The sequence below is a fragment of the Podarcis vaucheri genome (genome assembly GCF_965113315.1).
Source record: "Podarcis vaucheri genome assembly, chromosome: 15".
NCBI lineage: Eukaryota > Metazoa > Chordata > Lepidosauria > Squamata > Lacertidae > Podarcis > Podarcis vaucheri.
Window position 1 is genome coordinate 32,340,353 of NC_138753.1, and position 14,136 is coordinate 32,354,488.

At 45.9% G+C, this 14,136-nt stretch overlaps 1 protein-coding gene across 1 annotated transcript; it reads left to right on the plus strand.

Moving 5' to 3' along the window:
- The first annotated feature begins 532 nt into the window (after nucleotides 1-532).
- Nucleotides 533-13,445, plus strand: LOC309519464 (cryptochrome-1-like). The gene is made up of 11 exons (XM_082200477.1): nucleotides 533-717; nucleotides 3,811-4,090; nucleotides 4,392-4,586; nucleotides 4,786-4,904; nucleotides 6,296-6,450; nucleotides 7,518-7,658; nucleotides 8,350-8,517; nucleotides 9,211-9,351; nucleotides 10,499-10,650; nucleotides 11,223-11,452; nucleotides 13,154-13,445. Exons 2-11 carry the CDS (start codon nucleotides 3,876-3,878, stop codon nucleotides 13,228-13,230), a joined length of 1,593 nt encoding a protein of 530 aa, XP_082056603.1. The 5' UTR covers nucleotides 533-717; nucleotides 3,811-3,875; the 3' UTR covers nucleotides 13,231-13,445.
- The last annotated feature ends 691 nt before the right edge of the window (nucleotides 13,446-14,136 follow it).

Here is a 14,136-nt window from a genome sequence, read left to right on the forward strand (position 1 = left end):
GAAATGGCAATCCTATTTTGTCTAGCAAATGGAAAAGAGTAAATTCCATTCCAGGGTGTCATTACAAGTGATCAACTAACTCCCCCCCACACAACCCCCCCCCATTGCATTCAAAAAACACGGGCTCTCTTTCACACGAGACGTTGCGGCTGCAAGTCCGCAGGGGAGATTAAGGAGTACAAAAAACCTATTGGGTATATGCAGTGGTATATTTCCTAGTAAAGCGGTTTTAGATCAAGCTGGTAAGGCTACGATCCAGAGCACGCTTACCGAGAACTAAGGCTCCATTGAACTCAGCGGGACGTACTGTCGCGTCACTGTGCCTAGGACTGGGGCATAACCCCGATTTGCACGGCACGTGTGAATACTACTCATGCCCGATGACTCTCGAGTAACGGGCGGGAGCTCCGTTTCTTTAAACCAATCCAGAGAGATCGAGTATGCGAGTGGGGCGAGGCTGCAGTAGCAGAAAGTCACGCCCCAGAGTGACAGCGCGCAGTTGTGTAACTTCTCGGATGCTGTGAGGTTGGGCATCACTAAGTTACGCAAGTATAACCGGTTTGCAAGAGCCGAAGTGGGGTCGCAGAGAGTGGAGAAAGAAGTTATAAATAGCGCTTTATATGATTTTTCTCCTCTGCCTGGAAGAATCAAGGTGGACTAACCCTGCATGCCTACTCAGCTCTGAATCCTACTGAGTTCCATAGATCTTACTCCCAGGTAAGTGAAGATAGGCTGGCAGCCTGAGGCTGGTTGGACACGTGTTGAAGTTGCGGAATAAGCTAGCTGAGTGCTGTACTGTTTCAGACTGCAGATAGAGAATGCCCCTTTTAGCAGCTGTTCCCCACAGCAAACGCTGCAATCTTCCAGCAGTTTGACTTCACCGGGAAAGGCACACTCCTCCATTGTCTTTCCAGATGGAGGGATGTCAACAGCAAAATCTTTCTTAAGGGTGGGGGGAAGCCTCTCAGCTCAACTAGAAAACTAGCACATCAGCAAGAAAGTTTCTAGCTCAGCTCTTTTCCTGATGCTTTTGTCTTGCAGGAATTTATTAAATGTGTAAAGGTAAAGGGACCCCTGACCATTAGGTCCAGTCGTGACTGACTCTGGGGTTGCGGCACTCATCTCACTTTATTGGCCGAGGGAGCCAGCGTATAGCATGACTAAACTACTTCTGGTGAACCAGAGCAGCGCACGGAAATGCCGTTTACCTTCCCGCCAGAGCGGTACCTATTTATCTACTTGCACTTCGACGTGCTTTCGAACTGCTAGGTTGGCAGGATCAGGGACAGGGCAAAGGGAGCTCACCCCATCGCGGGGATTCAAACCGCCGACCTTCTGATCGGCAAGTCCTAGGCTCTGTGGTTTAACCCACAGCACCACCCGCGTCCCATTAAATGTGTAGAAATATATTTTAAAATGATTTCTCCGCACACTTACAGTCTGAAGTTGTACAAGGAAAGGGAGTCTTAGCTTTGGGGTAAAGCAATTGCTTTGCCTGTCCAGATTCCAGGACTTCTGTCTGAAGCCCTGGATATTTGCTGCTAGTCGTTGTGGATAATAATGACCTAGGAAGCTGCCTTATTGACATTGGTCCATCTAGCTCAGTACTGTTTGCACGGACTGCCAGCTGCTCTCCAGGGTTTCAAGATGGGTTTTCTCCCATCCTTACCCGGAGATGCCCAGGATTGAACCTGGGACCTTCTGCCTGTGAGGTCGATGCTTTAACCACTGAGCAATGGCCCTTCCTTGACCTAACCAGGGCAGTGACAAAGGCTTTACATCCTCATAAGTATCCTGTGTAGAATAGCTCTGAGTGTGTTGCATAAGGGTCAAGTGTAAAACAAGATTTTGAACTTGTGGAAGATAGATGATTTAGACGCAACAATTGCTGTTGGTGTTGTGTAAGCAGCAGATCCATTTGACATTGCTGCGTGCATTGCTTTGTTAATGCTTGCATAAGACTGAAGGAGGGTTTTGCATGCTGAATGTGGGCTGCCACTGGTTTGCCAAAAACAAGAGCCTGCACATGCTGGATCATGCGCAACTGCCTCCCCGTAGGCTGATGGCAGTAGAGGCGCTTGCTGGAATATTGAGATTTGGTTAATTAATTTGCGCTCTACAACTGTGACTCCAGCTGCACACAACCTGAAGCTTCGAGGCTACTGTGTACGATGCATATACTGCTATTTATTTTTTCAGTGTCCTAAGGATTGTTTTCAACTGGCTTCCTCCCTGTATCTGCAATGCAGAAGTATTTTTTAAAATAAACATTTATTAGTATTCCAATAGTACTCAAAATAGCTCAAATATAGCCATATCAATTAATTTGCAATGCAAAGTATTGTCCGCATGCAGCATTGCTTTAAATTTATACTTCATTTAAAGTTGGAGCTCTTATATTTCTCCATTTAAAACATTCGCCCATTTCAAAGTAGTGCAAAATATGTGCAAGTGCATTTTTAAGGCAGTAATTCTACACCCATCCACCTGGGAGCAAACCCCATTGAACCTATTGACACATACCTCTGGGTGGACATATTGCACTGTCTTATTTTTTTTTGGGGGGGGGGAACCCCACTGGAGTCTAGTCTTGAAGGAGATGAAGCTTAGCTTTCACATCTTTTTACTGCACATGGAAGATCATCCTTTTGTACTTTATGTTAATCGGACATACTGATTGGCCTCTTATTTTGGTGCTCACAGCAAACAGATTAAACCTGCTAATTCATCCACAAGCATTGGCTGAAAGGGTTGGGAAAATCCACTCTTTGATCAACCAGATTGTGAACATGGGCAAAGTGAGGCAGCCACCCTGGGCAAATGCTTGCCAGAGTCCTGTGCTGACCAGGATTCATTTGAAACCAGGGTTGTAGCAAGTTTGAAACCCTAATTAAGAGAGATCTGGGTTAACCTGCATCGTGACTGACATCAGTGCAGGCAGTGAATAGAGGGCAGAATTTGAGATGGAGCATGGGAACCTGGAAATTCCTCGCTTCAGAACTCTTTTAACCATAGTGGTACCTTGGTTCTGAAATTTAATCTGTTCCAGAAGTCCATTCCAAAACCAAAGCGTTCCAAAACCAAGGTGCGCTTTCCCGTAGAAAGTAATGCAAAATGGATTAATCCGTTCCAGACTTTTAAAAACAACTCCTAAAACAGCAATTTAACAGGAATTTTACTGTCTAATGAGACCATTGATCCATAAAATGAAAGCAGTAAGCAATGTACTACAGTCACACAATCAATCAATCAGCAGCTGAACGGGGTTCCACAATGTCATAAAAACAAAACAAAAGAGTCACAAAAAATAATTAGCAAAAACAGACAGACCTCAGTGTAACACTCAAAACGGAAGTGTGGCACTCAAAACGGAGCACATGCAGCTTCTGAAAAAAGTTCGCAAACCAGAACGCTTACTTCCCGGTTTGCAGTGTTTGGGTTCCAAGTTGTTTGTGTACCAAGGCATTTGAGAACCAAGGTACCACTGTATTGACTTTAAGTGCCTCAGAATACGTGCCTTTGAGTTTGCCCATCTGAAAAGTCTACAAGTTATATCCATGTGTTTCCCTAAATGTTTATTTAGTGGGGGTTGGGTGAGGTCAACCTTCGTGGCAGGACAGGGAACTTGTGGCCCTCTAGATGTTGGGTCATATTGCATCACCAACGGTCCATGGCCAATGGTCAGGGATGATTGGAGTTGTAACTCAGAAACACTTGGAAGACCACAGGTTCCCCATCTCTGCCAAATGAGATAGCTCGTGTACCACTGTCTTTGTGAAAAAGTAAAAATATTCTCCCGTTCCCACCTAGCTTTTTCCTGCTTGTACACTGCTCCTAATACAAAGTGGGGAGAAACAGGCTGGTGACGCAACAGAATGAAGAATATTTCGATCCACTGGTTCCGCAAGGCACTTCGCCTCCATGATAACCCTGCCTTGCTAGCAGCTATGAAGGACAGTGCTGAGGTCTACCCTATCTTCATCCTTGACCCCTGGTTCCCGAAGAATATGCGAGTCAGCATTAACCGCTGGAGATTCCTGGTTGAATCTCTGCGAGATCTGGACGAGAGCCTCAAGAAGCTCAACTCAAGGCAAGTACCGGATGGGCTAGTTTTCAAAATACACCAGGGAGGTTGAAGGGGCCATTTCTACAGAACTTTCCCCAAACCTGAAAAATGGTTTTCTATGGAGAGGCCAAATGGGGAGGTGTGGGGGGTCAAATTGGCCTACTAGAATGCAGGTGCAAAAACTACAATTCTGGCACACAGCGCTGTCAGTTTGCCATACTGTCCCTCCCAGATCCTAGTCCTCTCTGTCTTGACCTCAGAAACTCACCTAGTCTTTGGCGCTTTCTTGGTTTTTGAGCACTCAAAGGTTGTGGTGTCTCCTCAGGCTGTTTGTAGTTCATGGCAGTCCTGCAGAGGCTTTCCCAGAACTATTTAAGAAGTGGAAGGTCACCCTGCTCACATTTGAAGTCGACACAGAACCCTATGCGAGGCGCCGTGATGCTGAGGTGGTGAGGGTGGCAGCTGAACATGGAGTCCAAGTTGTTCAGAAAGTGTCCCACACTTTGTACGACACTGAAAGGTGGGTACAAAGAGCAAAGGCCATGCCAATTTTGCATGCATTTCTGGAATCCACCAGATAAAAGTTTCTTAGAGATTATTATTATTAATTGCATATATCAGTCATTTTTATACAAAAAGGAACTCCCAAGCAATTTCCAAAGGGGAAAAAAATCCATTGCTGGACATTCCTGATAATGTATTGTCATCATTTCCAACAGAATCATCATTGAGAACAACGGCAAGGCACCTCTGACTTACACTCGGCTGCAGACTGTCTTGGCTTCTCTAGGTCCTCCAAAGCGGCCAGTTCCAGCTCCTAGCTTGGAAAACATGAAGGGTGAGTACGAGTCTCTCTGGACTTCGGGATGCAGGCAATGGGTTTTTCTGGATTCTGACAAATACAGTGGGCCCTTTGGAGTGTGTGAGAGAGTTGTGACTTGGATAGAAATGCTGTGGGCTAATCTGCCTTCCTGGGATGGGTGGCCTAAGGACCCCTGACCATTAGGTCCAGCCGTGACCGACTCTGGAGTTGCGGCACTCATCTCGCTTTATTGGCCGAGGGAGCCGGCATACAACTTCCGGGTCATGTGGCCAGTATGACTAAGCTGCTTCTGGCGAACCAGAGCAGCACACAGAAATGCCGTTTACCTTCCCGCCGCAGCGGTACCTATTTATCTACTTGCACTTTGATGTGCTTTCGAACTGCTAGGTTGGTAGGAGCAGGGACCAAGCAAAGGGAGCTCACCCCGTCGTGGGGATTTGAACCCCCGACCTTCTGATCAGCAAGTCCTAGGCTCTGTGGTTTAACCCACAGCACCACCCGCGTCCCTGATGGGTGGCCTACCCACACCCAATTGACAATTTTCAGTGCTTATGTTTGTTCTTGGCAGCAGTTCATGGTTAGCAAGGGAAGAGCTTAACCATAAGCCTAACCATGGATGATGATGATGATGATGATAATTTTATTATTTATACACAATCCATCTAGCTGGGTTTCGCTAGCCACTCTGGGCGGCTTACAGCACATGCTGTGATGACATGCTAAGATTTGGCTGAGCAAAGCATGAGGAGTAAAATAGAACAGAGAGGAGCAAAGGGGTTGTGAAGGGAATCCACATTTGCACAGGCCCAGTAAACCATAGTTGGTTCACTGTGTTGTGCAGATCAGGCCTGTGAATAGCACATCACAAGGGTGCTTAGCTAATCAGATCTGGCAGCTGCTGAAGGCAAATAATACTGAGCCAAAGTGACAATAAAAGAACAAATATTTTGCCAACCTGTTACAAAAAATGCTGAAAATAGGTGCATGATTTACAGCAGTCAAAAAAGTTAGCAAAAAAGGTGCAGTGGTACCTCAGTTTACAGACACTTCAGGTTACAGATGCTTCAGTTACACTCCACTAACCCAGAAATACTAACTCGGGTTAAGAACTTACCTCAGGAGGAGAACAGAAATTGCATGACAGCAGCAGGAGGCCCCATTAGCTAAAGTGGTACCTCAGGTTAAGAACAGTTTCAGGTTAAGAATGGACCTCCAGAACAAATTAAGTTCTTAACCCAAGGTACCACTGTACTTTGACTTGGCCTTGTTATTAATAATTAGATAAGTTCTTACATTGAGTCATCGGGGTTTAAGAGAGGCAAGATTTGGGCACAGGCAGCCAGACAAACCAGAAATGCAGTGTTTTGTACAAGCTTTGAATCTGTCGGATCAATGTTCTAACCTAGAGTGCAGCACACCTGTCACAGAGGACCACGATAAGGAGTATGGTATCCCTTCTCTTGAGGAACTGGGGCAGGATCCAAAGACAGCTGGCCCCCACCTTTATCCAGGAGGAGAATCTGAGGCCATTGCTCGGCTGGACTTGTATATGAAGAGAACGGTACAGTGACTGAAATGTCTGTGGCTTTTGCCCAACAGACTTTGCTTCACTGGTGGGGAGTCTCTGGCCTGGTGGCCAGATTTGGCTAGGGTTGCCATACGTCCAGAATTTCCCAGACATACCTGGAATACAGCAAGTGGGAAGCAGTGTCCGGGTGGAAATTACAAAAAAAAAAGTGTCCAGGAAAATCCAGACATATGGCAACCCATGTCGGCAACGTCGTTTTGGGCAATTTTCTTTTAGAATAGCTCAAAAACTTCTTTTTTACTCAACAAATTTGGGCAAAACTTAAAAAAAACCTCAACTTAGAAAAAGAAAGAGATCTGTCTGTTTTTTCATTGTCTGAAATATGGCAATCCTAGATTTGGCCTGCAAGACCATTTCCCCCCCAAGCCACGGCAATATGCCCCACATATGAAGATGGGACCCCAGAGACTGCCACCTTCCATGTGTTCCTCCCTGCATGTCCTGAACATTACCTGAAGCTGTGCTCCAGATTCATTGACCCTGGAAAACATGAGTGGCGATAGCTAGTGCTATGGCCTCTTCGGTCGTTACACCCACCCTGTGGGACACATTGTGAAGTGTGAAATGTTGGGCCCATTCGCTGTTGTCTTGGGCAGCTAGTTAAAAGCATGGCTGTTTGTAACTTGCCTGTGTGATCAGACTGCTGCCTGATTTTGGCTGCTGTGGCTCTATATTGGCTTCATTGGGTGCTGTGGGTTTTGCTACAGTTATTGGCTATTTTGGATTTTGCTGCAGTCAACATTTGTGATTTTAATGGGGATTGTTATGTTTGGTTTGTAAGCTTCCTTGAGTTCCTTTGAAAACTCAGTGGGGTATGCATTTTAAAAATGAGCAAATAAAATTACAGGGACAACAGAACAGGATGCTCTTTGGTGCCTAAAATATAGTAAAGAAAGCAACTGGCACATACAAGGCACAGAACTGCCCAATGCAGGGCCGCCACCAAAAAGCCCTCTTGCCTGAAAGCCACAAGGCAGCCCTTTGGACATATCTAGCTTCTCAAAACCCTTTATGCGTTGTTTTTCCCTTTTTCTTTACAGTCATGGGTATGCAATTTTAAGAAGCCTGACACATCCCCCAATTCTTTGACTCCTAGCACTACGGTCCTCAGCCCCTATGTCAAATTTGGGTGCCTGTCTGTACGGATGTTCTGGTGGAAGCTGACTGAAATCTACCAGGGGGTAAGAAGAGGAGCTTTTTTTATTCTACAGTTGTCCTATAATCACAGATTACTGTCTGTTTTCATTGGTACAACTGCTGGATACTTTCTGTTGCATTTCAGAAATCTGTAGACCATGGACTTAGATAAAGGGGTTCCGTTGCGTATATGCTGCTTGCAGATTTCCTCAGAAAGACTTTTTTTATCTGTCCCAGACCAAGGCTGTCAAAACTCTGATATAAAGAGTATGTAAACTGATGCCATCAGAGTTGCTGTGACATCTACATGGCTAGGGCATCTGTTACACTAGAGGCAATCAGCCACCCAAGGCAAGGTGGACTGAAAAAGCTACCTGCAATATTTAATTGGACCAGATGCATGGATACTGTGCAGGTGGGACCTTAGACGGCTACATTTAGAAGCTCCTCTTTTTTTAACAGCTACGTTGCGTGATCAGCAGAGTCACATAGTGCTGCTCTTGTTAGATTGTACCACTGAACATCACTCTGTGATTCTGATCATGTAGCTCAAGTATACTGCAGTAAATGTGTCCTCTTCTGACTCTCTGAAAGAGTGGTCCTCCAGCTGTTGTTGGACTACCAACTTGCATGATCTCCAGCCAGCATGACTAGTGGTGGGAGCTGTGCTCTATGGCCCTGCTCTAAAACAATCCAAAGAATAACTACTGTTCCTTCTCTACTGTGCTTCTCTAGAGGAAACACTCTGACCCACCGGTATCTCTGCACGGGCAACTCCTGTGGCGGGAGTTTTTCTACACGGCAGGAGCTGGGATCCCCAACTTTGACAAGATGGAGGGCAATCCAGTTTGTGTGCAGGTGGACTGGGATGACAACAAGGAGCATCTCAAAGCCTGGCGTGAGGCATGTTCTGTTTGGCAAAGTTCACAATCTACCCAAATATTTGCAAATTAAGAAATCTACTCCTTTGCCACCAGGGCCAAACATATTATCCACACTTATATGCACTTGACTGTTCATAGCACTGTAAAAAAAAGGTAAAAGGTAAAGGACCCCTGGACAGTTAAGTCCAGTCAAAGGCGATTATGGGGTTGCAGCGCTCATCTCGCTTTCAGACCAAGGGAGCTGGTGTTTGTCCACAGACAGCTTTTCCAGGTCATGTGGCCAGCATGACTAAAACGCTTGTGGTGCAACAGGACACTGTGATGGAAACCAGAGTGCACAGAAATGCTGTTTATCTTCCCACCACAGTGGTACCTATTTATCTACTTGCACTGGCGTGCTTTCAAACTGCTAGATTGGCAGAAGCTGGGACAGAGCAACGGGAGCTCACCCCATCGCGGGGATTCAAACCGCCAACCTTCTGATCAGCAAGCCCAAGAGGCTCAGTGGTTTAGACCACAGCGCCACCCGCGTCCCAATATAGCACTGTAGATCAATGGGACTAGTGGCATTTATGTTTTCAAGAACATTGCTATATATAATACACACTGCTTAAGTTTTCCTTGAGTGAAGAACTGGAAAAATAGAAATGAAAATAGGAGCGGGATAGTGTTAAGGGAAAACCTGAGCTTCCTCTCCCTTTCTTGCTGCCAGGGCCGGACAGGCTACCCTTTTATAGATGCCATTATGACGCAGCTGCGCACAGAGGGCTGGATCCATCATTTGGCACGGCATGCGGTGGCTTGCTTCCTGACGCGAGGAGACCTCTGGATATCCTGGGAGGAAGGGCAAAAGGTGAAGGCAGGTTGGGAGTTCATCATGAAAGCTGCAGAGTTCAGAACGTTCTCCGTAGCCAGAGGAAAGCTGGATTTATTGGCAGGTCCATAGCTAGTTAATGGATGAATTTTAGGTTGCCCCTGAGCACACACTCCATTCAAAACTGGGAGATCTCCCCCCTTGCGCCATTCCTAGTTCTCAGGACAAAAACACCATTGTATTTTCAAGATTCCCAGTTGCCTTGCACTGTAACACCCTCCTTCCCAAGCAACATACTTAAGTTGCCCTGCATGTTTATTCTGCATACAGAGTACAGTGGTACCTCTGGTTACGTACTTAATTCGTTCCAGAGCTCCGTTCTTAACCTGAAACTGTTCTTAACCTGAAGCACCACTTTAGCTAATGGTGCCTCCTGCTGCCGCCAGAGCACGATTTCTGTTCTCATCCTGAAGCAAAGTTCTTAACCCGAGGTATTATTTCTGGATTAGCGGAGTCTGTAACCTGAAGCGTATGTAACCTGAGGTACCACTGTAGATGGAAAACCTCTGACTTATTGCATGACAGGAACAGGCTAATGTACAAAAGGGTAGGAGTCCTATCCATTGCCTGCCAAATATTGGCATGCAGACCCCAGAACATGGGTAGGCAAACTAAGGCCCGGGGGCCGGATCCAGCCCAATTACCTTCTAAATCTGGCCCGCGGATGGTCCGGGAATCAGTGTGTTTTTACATGAGTAGAATGTGTCCTTTTATTTAAATGCATCTCTGGGTTATTTGTGGGGCATAGGAATTCGTTCATCCCACCCCCAATATAGTCCGGCCCCCCATGAGGTCTGAGGGACAGTGGACCGGCCCCCTGCTGAAAAAGTTTGCTGACCCCTGCCCCAGAACGTTGCCTGTGAGGGTAGGCAGCCCTCAGGTTGAAAAAGTTTGCCGCCTCTTGCCTTATGGCTTCCTCCTTTCTGCATTGTGGAATACATGGCAGGGGTTCATTGTCCCTTTAAGGGGAGTCAGACTACTGTCCCCTCTGTCCCCTATTAACACCAGAAGCGTAGTTAAAATATGTTACAAAAAGCTTGTAGAGCATGAGGAAGCTATGACTATTGGACTGGACTTCTTTGCGGTTCCCAAAAGGTGTTCGTTTTCCAAACTGCTCCTATTTCAGGTCTTTGAAGAACTGCTCCTTGATGCCGATTGGTCCTTGAATGCCGGTAACTGGCAGTGGCTTTCTGCAAGTGCCTTTTTCCACCAGTTCTTCCGTGTCTACTCACCAATTGCCTTTGGCAAGAAGACAGACAAAAATGGAGAGTATATAAAGTAGGTGTAATAATATAGCACCGCTGCACTTAAAACAAGCATTAAGTTATCTGGCAGAGTTTATGTTCACCGCTGGGAACAGTAACCGTGTCTATGAATGTGATTACAGGAAAGCTATTACAGGATTGGTGAGAATCTCTTTTTAGCTTTGCCTGTGCCTAAGAGGCAACTGGTATAAGTGCAGGAGTGATCTGGTTGATTTTCAGGTCTCTACAATCTGTAATTTCAGAATGCTTTGACATCGCCATGCTTAAAAAAATTATCCAAATTCTGCACTGAGAAAATTTTTTTTGCTATATGCATAGAGCAAAGAGTGCATTACTTTGTCTAATTTCAGTTTTTCTTATTATGGAAATTAGCAAGGTGCTATTCTCTGAACTACTAAAAGTATTATTCAACCACTTCTCTGACTTCTGAGAGCCAAGTGGTTGTACCCTGTTCCAGGGCAGACATGGACCTAAGAATATTGATTTTAATTCTGCAAAGCATCGGGCTGTCATACGATGCCACTAAGCCCTGAGCCTTTTCCCGTACACACCTGACTTCCTCCTTTATCATTACAACCCACGCAGGAAGTACCTCCCCTTCCTCAGGAAGTTTCCAAGTGACTACATTTATGAGCCTTGGAAAGCACCACGGAGCGTGCAGGAGCGTGCAGGCTGCATCATTGGTGAAGACTATCCCAAGCCCATCGTTGCTCACGAAGAAGTGCGGAAAAAGAATCTCGAACGGATGAAGGCAGCATATGCACGGCGATCACCGAGTGCAGCTGCCGAAGGGCAGGATGAAACAAGTAAAAAAGGTAAGCTTGTCAAAACAAGAGTGCTGTTATGGCTTTGGGGTACCTGTACAGGAGGGACGCGGGTGGCGCTGTGGGTTAAACCACAGAGCCTAGGACTTGCCGATCAGAAGGTTGGTGGTTCAAATCCCTGCGACGGGGTGAGCTCCCGTTGCTCGGTCCCTGCTCCTGCCAACCTAGCAGTTCAAAAACACGTCAAAGTGCAAGTAGATAAATAGGTACCGCTCCGGCGGGAAGGTAAACGGCGTTTCCGTGCGCTGCTCTGGTTGGCCAGAAGCGGCTTAGTCATGCTGGCCACATGACCCGGAAGCTGTACGCCAGCTCCCTTGGCCAATAAAGCGAGATGAGCACCACAACCCCAGAGTCGGCCATGACTGGACCTAACGGTCAGGGGTCCCTTTACCTTTACCTGTACAGGTAATGGCCTCAGCACAGTGCCCTGTCACAACCCATCTTTCCAATCTCAGCTGGCAGAGAATTCAGTGCCCACGTTGCTCACCAGGGCATGTAACACCAATCTTAGCCCAACTGCATTGGCTGTCAGTCGGTTTCCAGGCCCAATTCAAAGTGCTGGTTTTGACCTATAAAGCCTTCAGTGGCTCAGGACTGCAATACCTCAAGTACTGCCTCTCCCCTAGACCAGCAATCATCATCTGAGACCCTTGTTTGTGTGCTCCCTCAACAAGAGGTCCAGAGGGTAGCAACACGAGACCAGGACATTTTTGTTGTGGCTCAGTTTGTGAAATGCTCTCTCCCCAGGGAGGCTCGCCTGGTACCATTATTATATATCTAGGCGCCAGTCAAAAACTTCCCTCTATACCCAGGCCTTTATCTATGGACTTTTAGAGTGGGTGGGATGTTTTAAATGTTAATTTCCCCCTCCCCACACCTTGGTTTTAATGTATCTATGTGGGTTCTTTGATTTTAAGTTGCTTTGGGTTGTCTTGGGCAAGATAAAATGACTAACAAGTTTAATAATAATCTCGAATTACTGCGGTTCTCAAACATCTAAGACTGGTGACATCCATCAACACTTTTAGGCTAAATTCTAATACCCAAAAGAACTGGATTTTTTTTTAATTGTGAAAAGGGATTAGCCACCTTTCAAGGAGGCAGGTCTCCATGTTAATGCAGGAATTGTTGTTTAGGAGAAAGGTTGTGAGCAGTGAGAAATAGTGAGGCAACCTCAGAGGGCATGCAGTTAGTTTGCATCGGGTAGAATGGAATTAACTCTGTCCAACCCGGAGATGTAGTGCAATTATCTGCCCTAATAGAGGCCAGCTGGAAGCCAGAGCAGTTAATCATGCAGAAACACAACAGCAGCCTATGAGTGGATGCTTTGAGCTCATTGACCTTTAAGTTCATACAGTTCCTTGGTGCATGGCACACTGAGGTCTTGCAGCTGAGTGTGGGTATTAGAATTAATGGTCTCCCCCCCCCCCAAGATACAGGTTAGATTCCAGCAGAGTGACAGAAACAGTAATTTAATTCTGATCTTCAAGCAGCCCTATGTCAAATTTTGGAGCTTCATTTGAGGGAAACTGGATCTCAGCGGTTGGCATCAAGCCATGAACACAGAGGGATCTAAATGGAAAATGGAGAACAGGGGCCTTATGGCAGAAGGTGGTTAGGATCAAGTAAAAGCCAGGCTGTACATTGAAAAGTGCTACACACAAATCAACTTGGATTGTTGTTTTCTTTTAGATGCCAACCAGAAGCGGCCGAAGGCTCTGTTGAAAGCTGAAGTGCGATCAAAGAAAGCGAAGATCAAAAGCACCTAAAAGTGGCTCATGTTGAAAACTATGGCTTAAAACTAAAAAAACCAAAACAATACCCACAGTATAATAACTTTTCAAAATGATAGAAGTGGTGGAGAATGGCTAAGCTAAATACTACCCCCTCTATCATACTCTGCCTCTAGACAGCAAGCGCAACTAGGGAGAAAGTGAGGTCACACAACCCAACAGGGTTTCCATGCTTATCTTCTATGGTGCTGGGGTGGGGAGACACCTCTGGCCTCAATATGGCCTGCAAGACCATTCGCTCAAGCCCACCCAACACCTGATCTTAAAGTGAGTTTCCAATTGTTCATTTGCTGGAGTACAGCATGCTTCCGCTGACGGGTGCTGGGAGTGTGGCTTGTTCCAACAGCACAAAGCTACTAAACTGCTACTAAAGGCAAAGCTTGTTTCTTCTGTTTTACCAACGGTTTCAATGCAAACCACTTCATGCTACTGAACTACAGGAAGGGTTTTTTAAAAAAAAAGCATGTAAATTTTAATATACCATATCCCCCTGCATCCTAAGCTACTATTCTCCCAGGACAGGCATATCTTGTGGATTTTCAGATTAGGTGACAGATAGGAACAGTTACTGAGAAGACACACTAGGCTGCCTTCAAGTGACAATTTTTAAATTATGAATTCACTTGGCATTTAGGGGGCTGGAAAGGTAACTTGCAATATTCTAAAATAAAATTGCTCAAAACAATTATCTTGTATTCACAACTCTCTCCGTTACCTTGTGAATATCAATTTTTCCTTCACAGCATGTTTCTGAGGAACTTTTCCTTCCCTCATTAAACTCTTGGTGCCATTATGCTTTTTATGAAATCTTCCCTTCTCAACCAAAATTAGCAAGCACCGATTAGGCTGAAGGTACAGTTCTTCAGAGTTGGAACTGGTTTG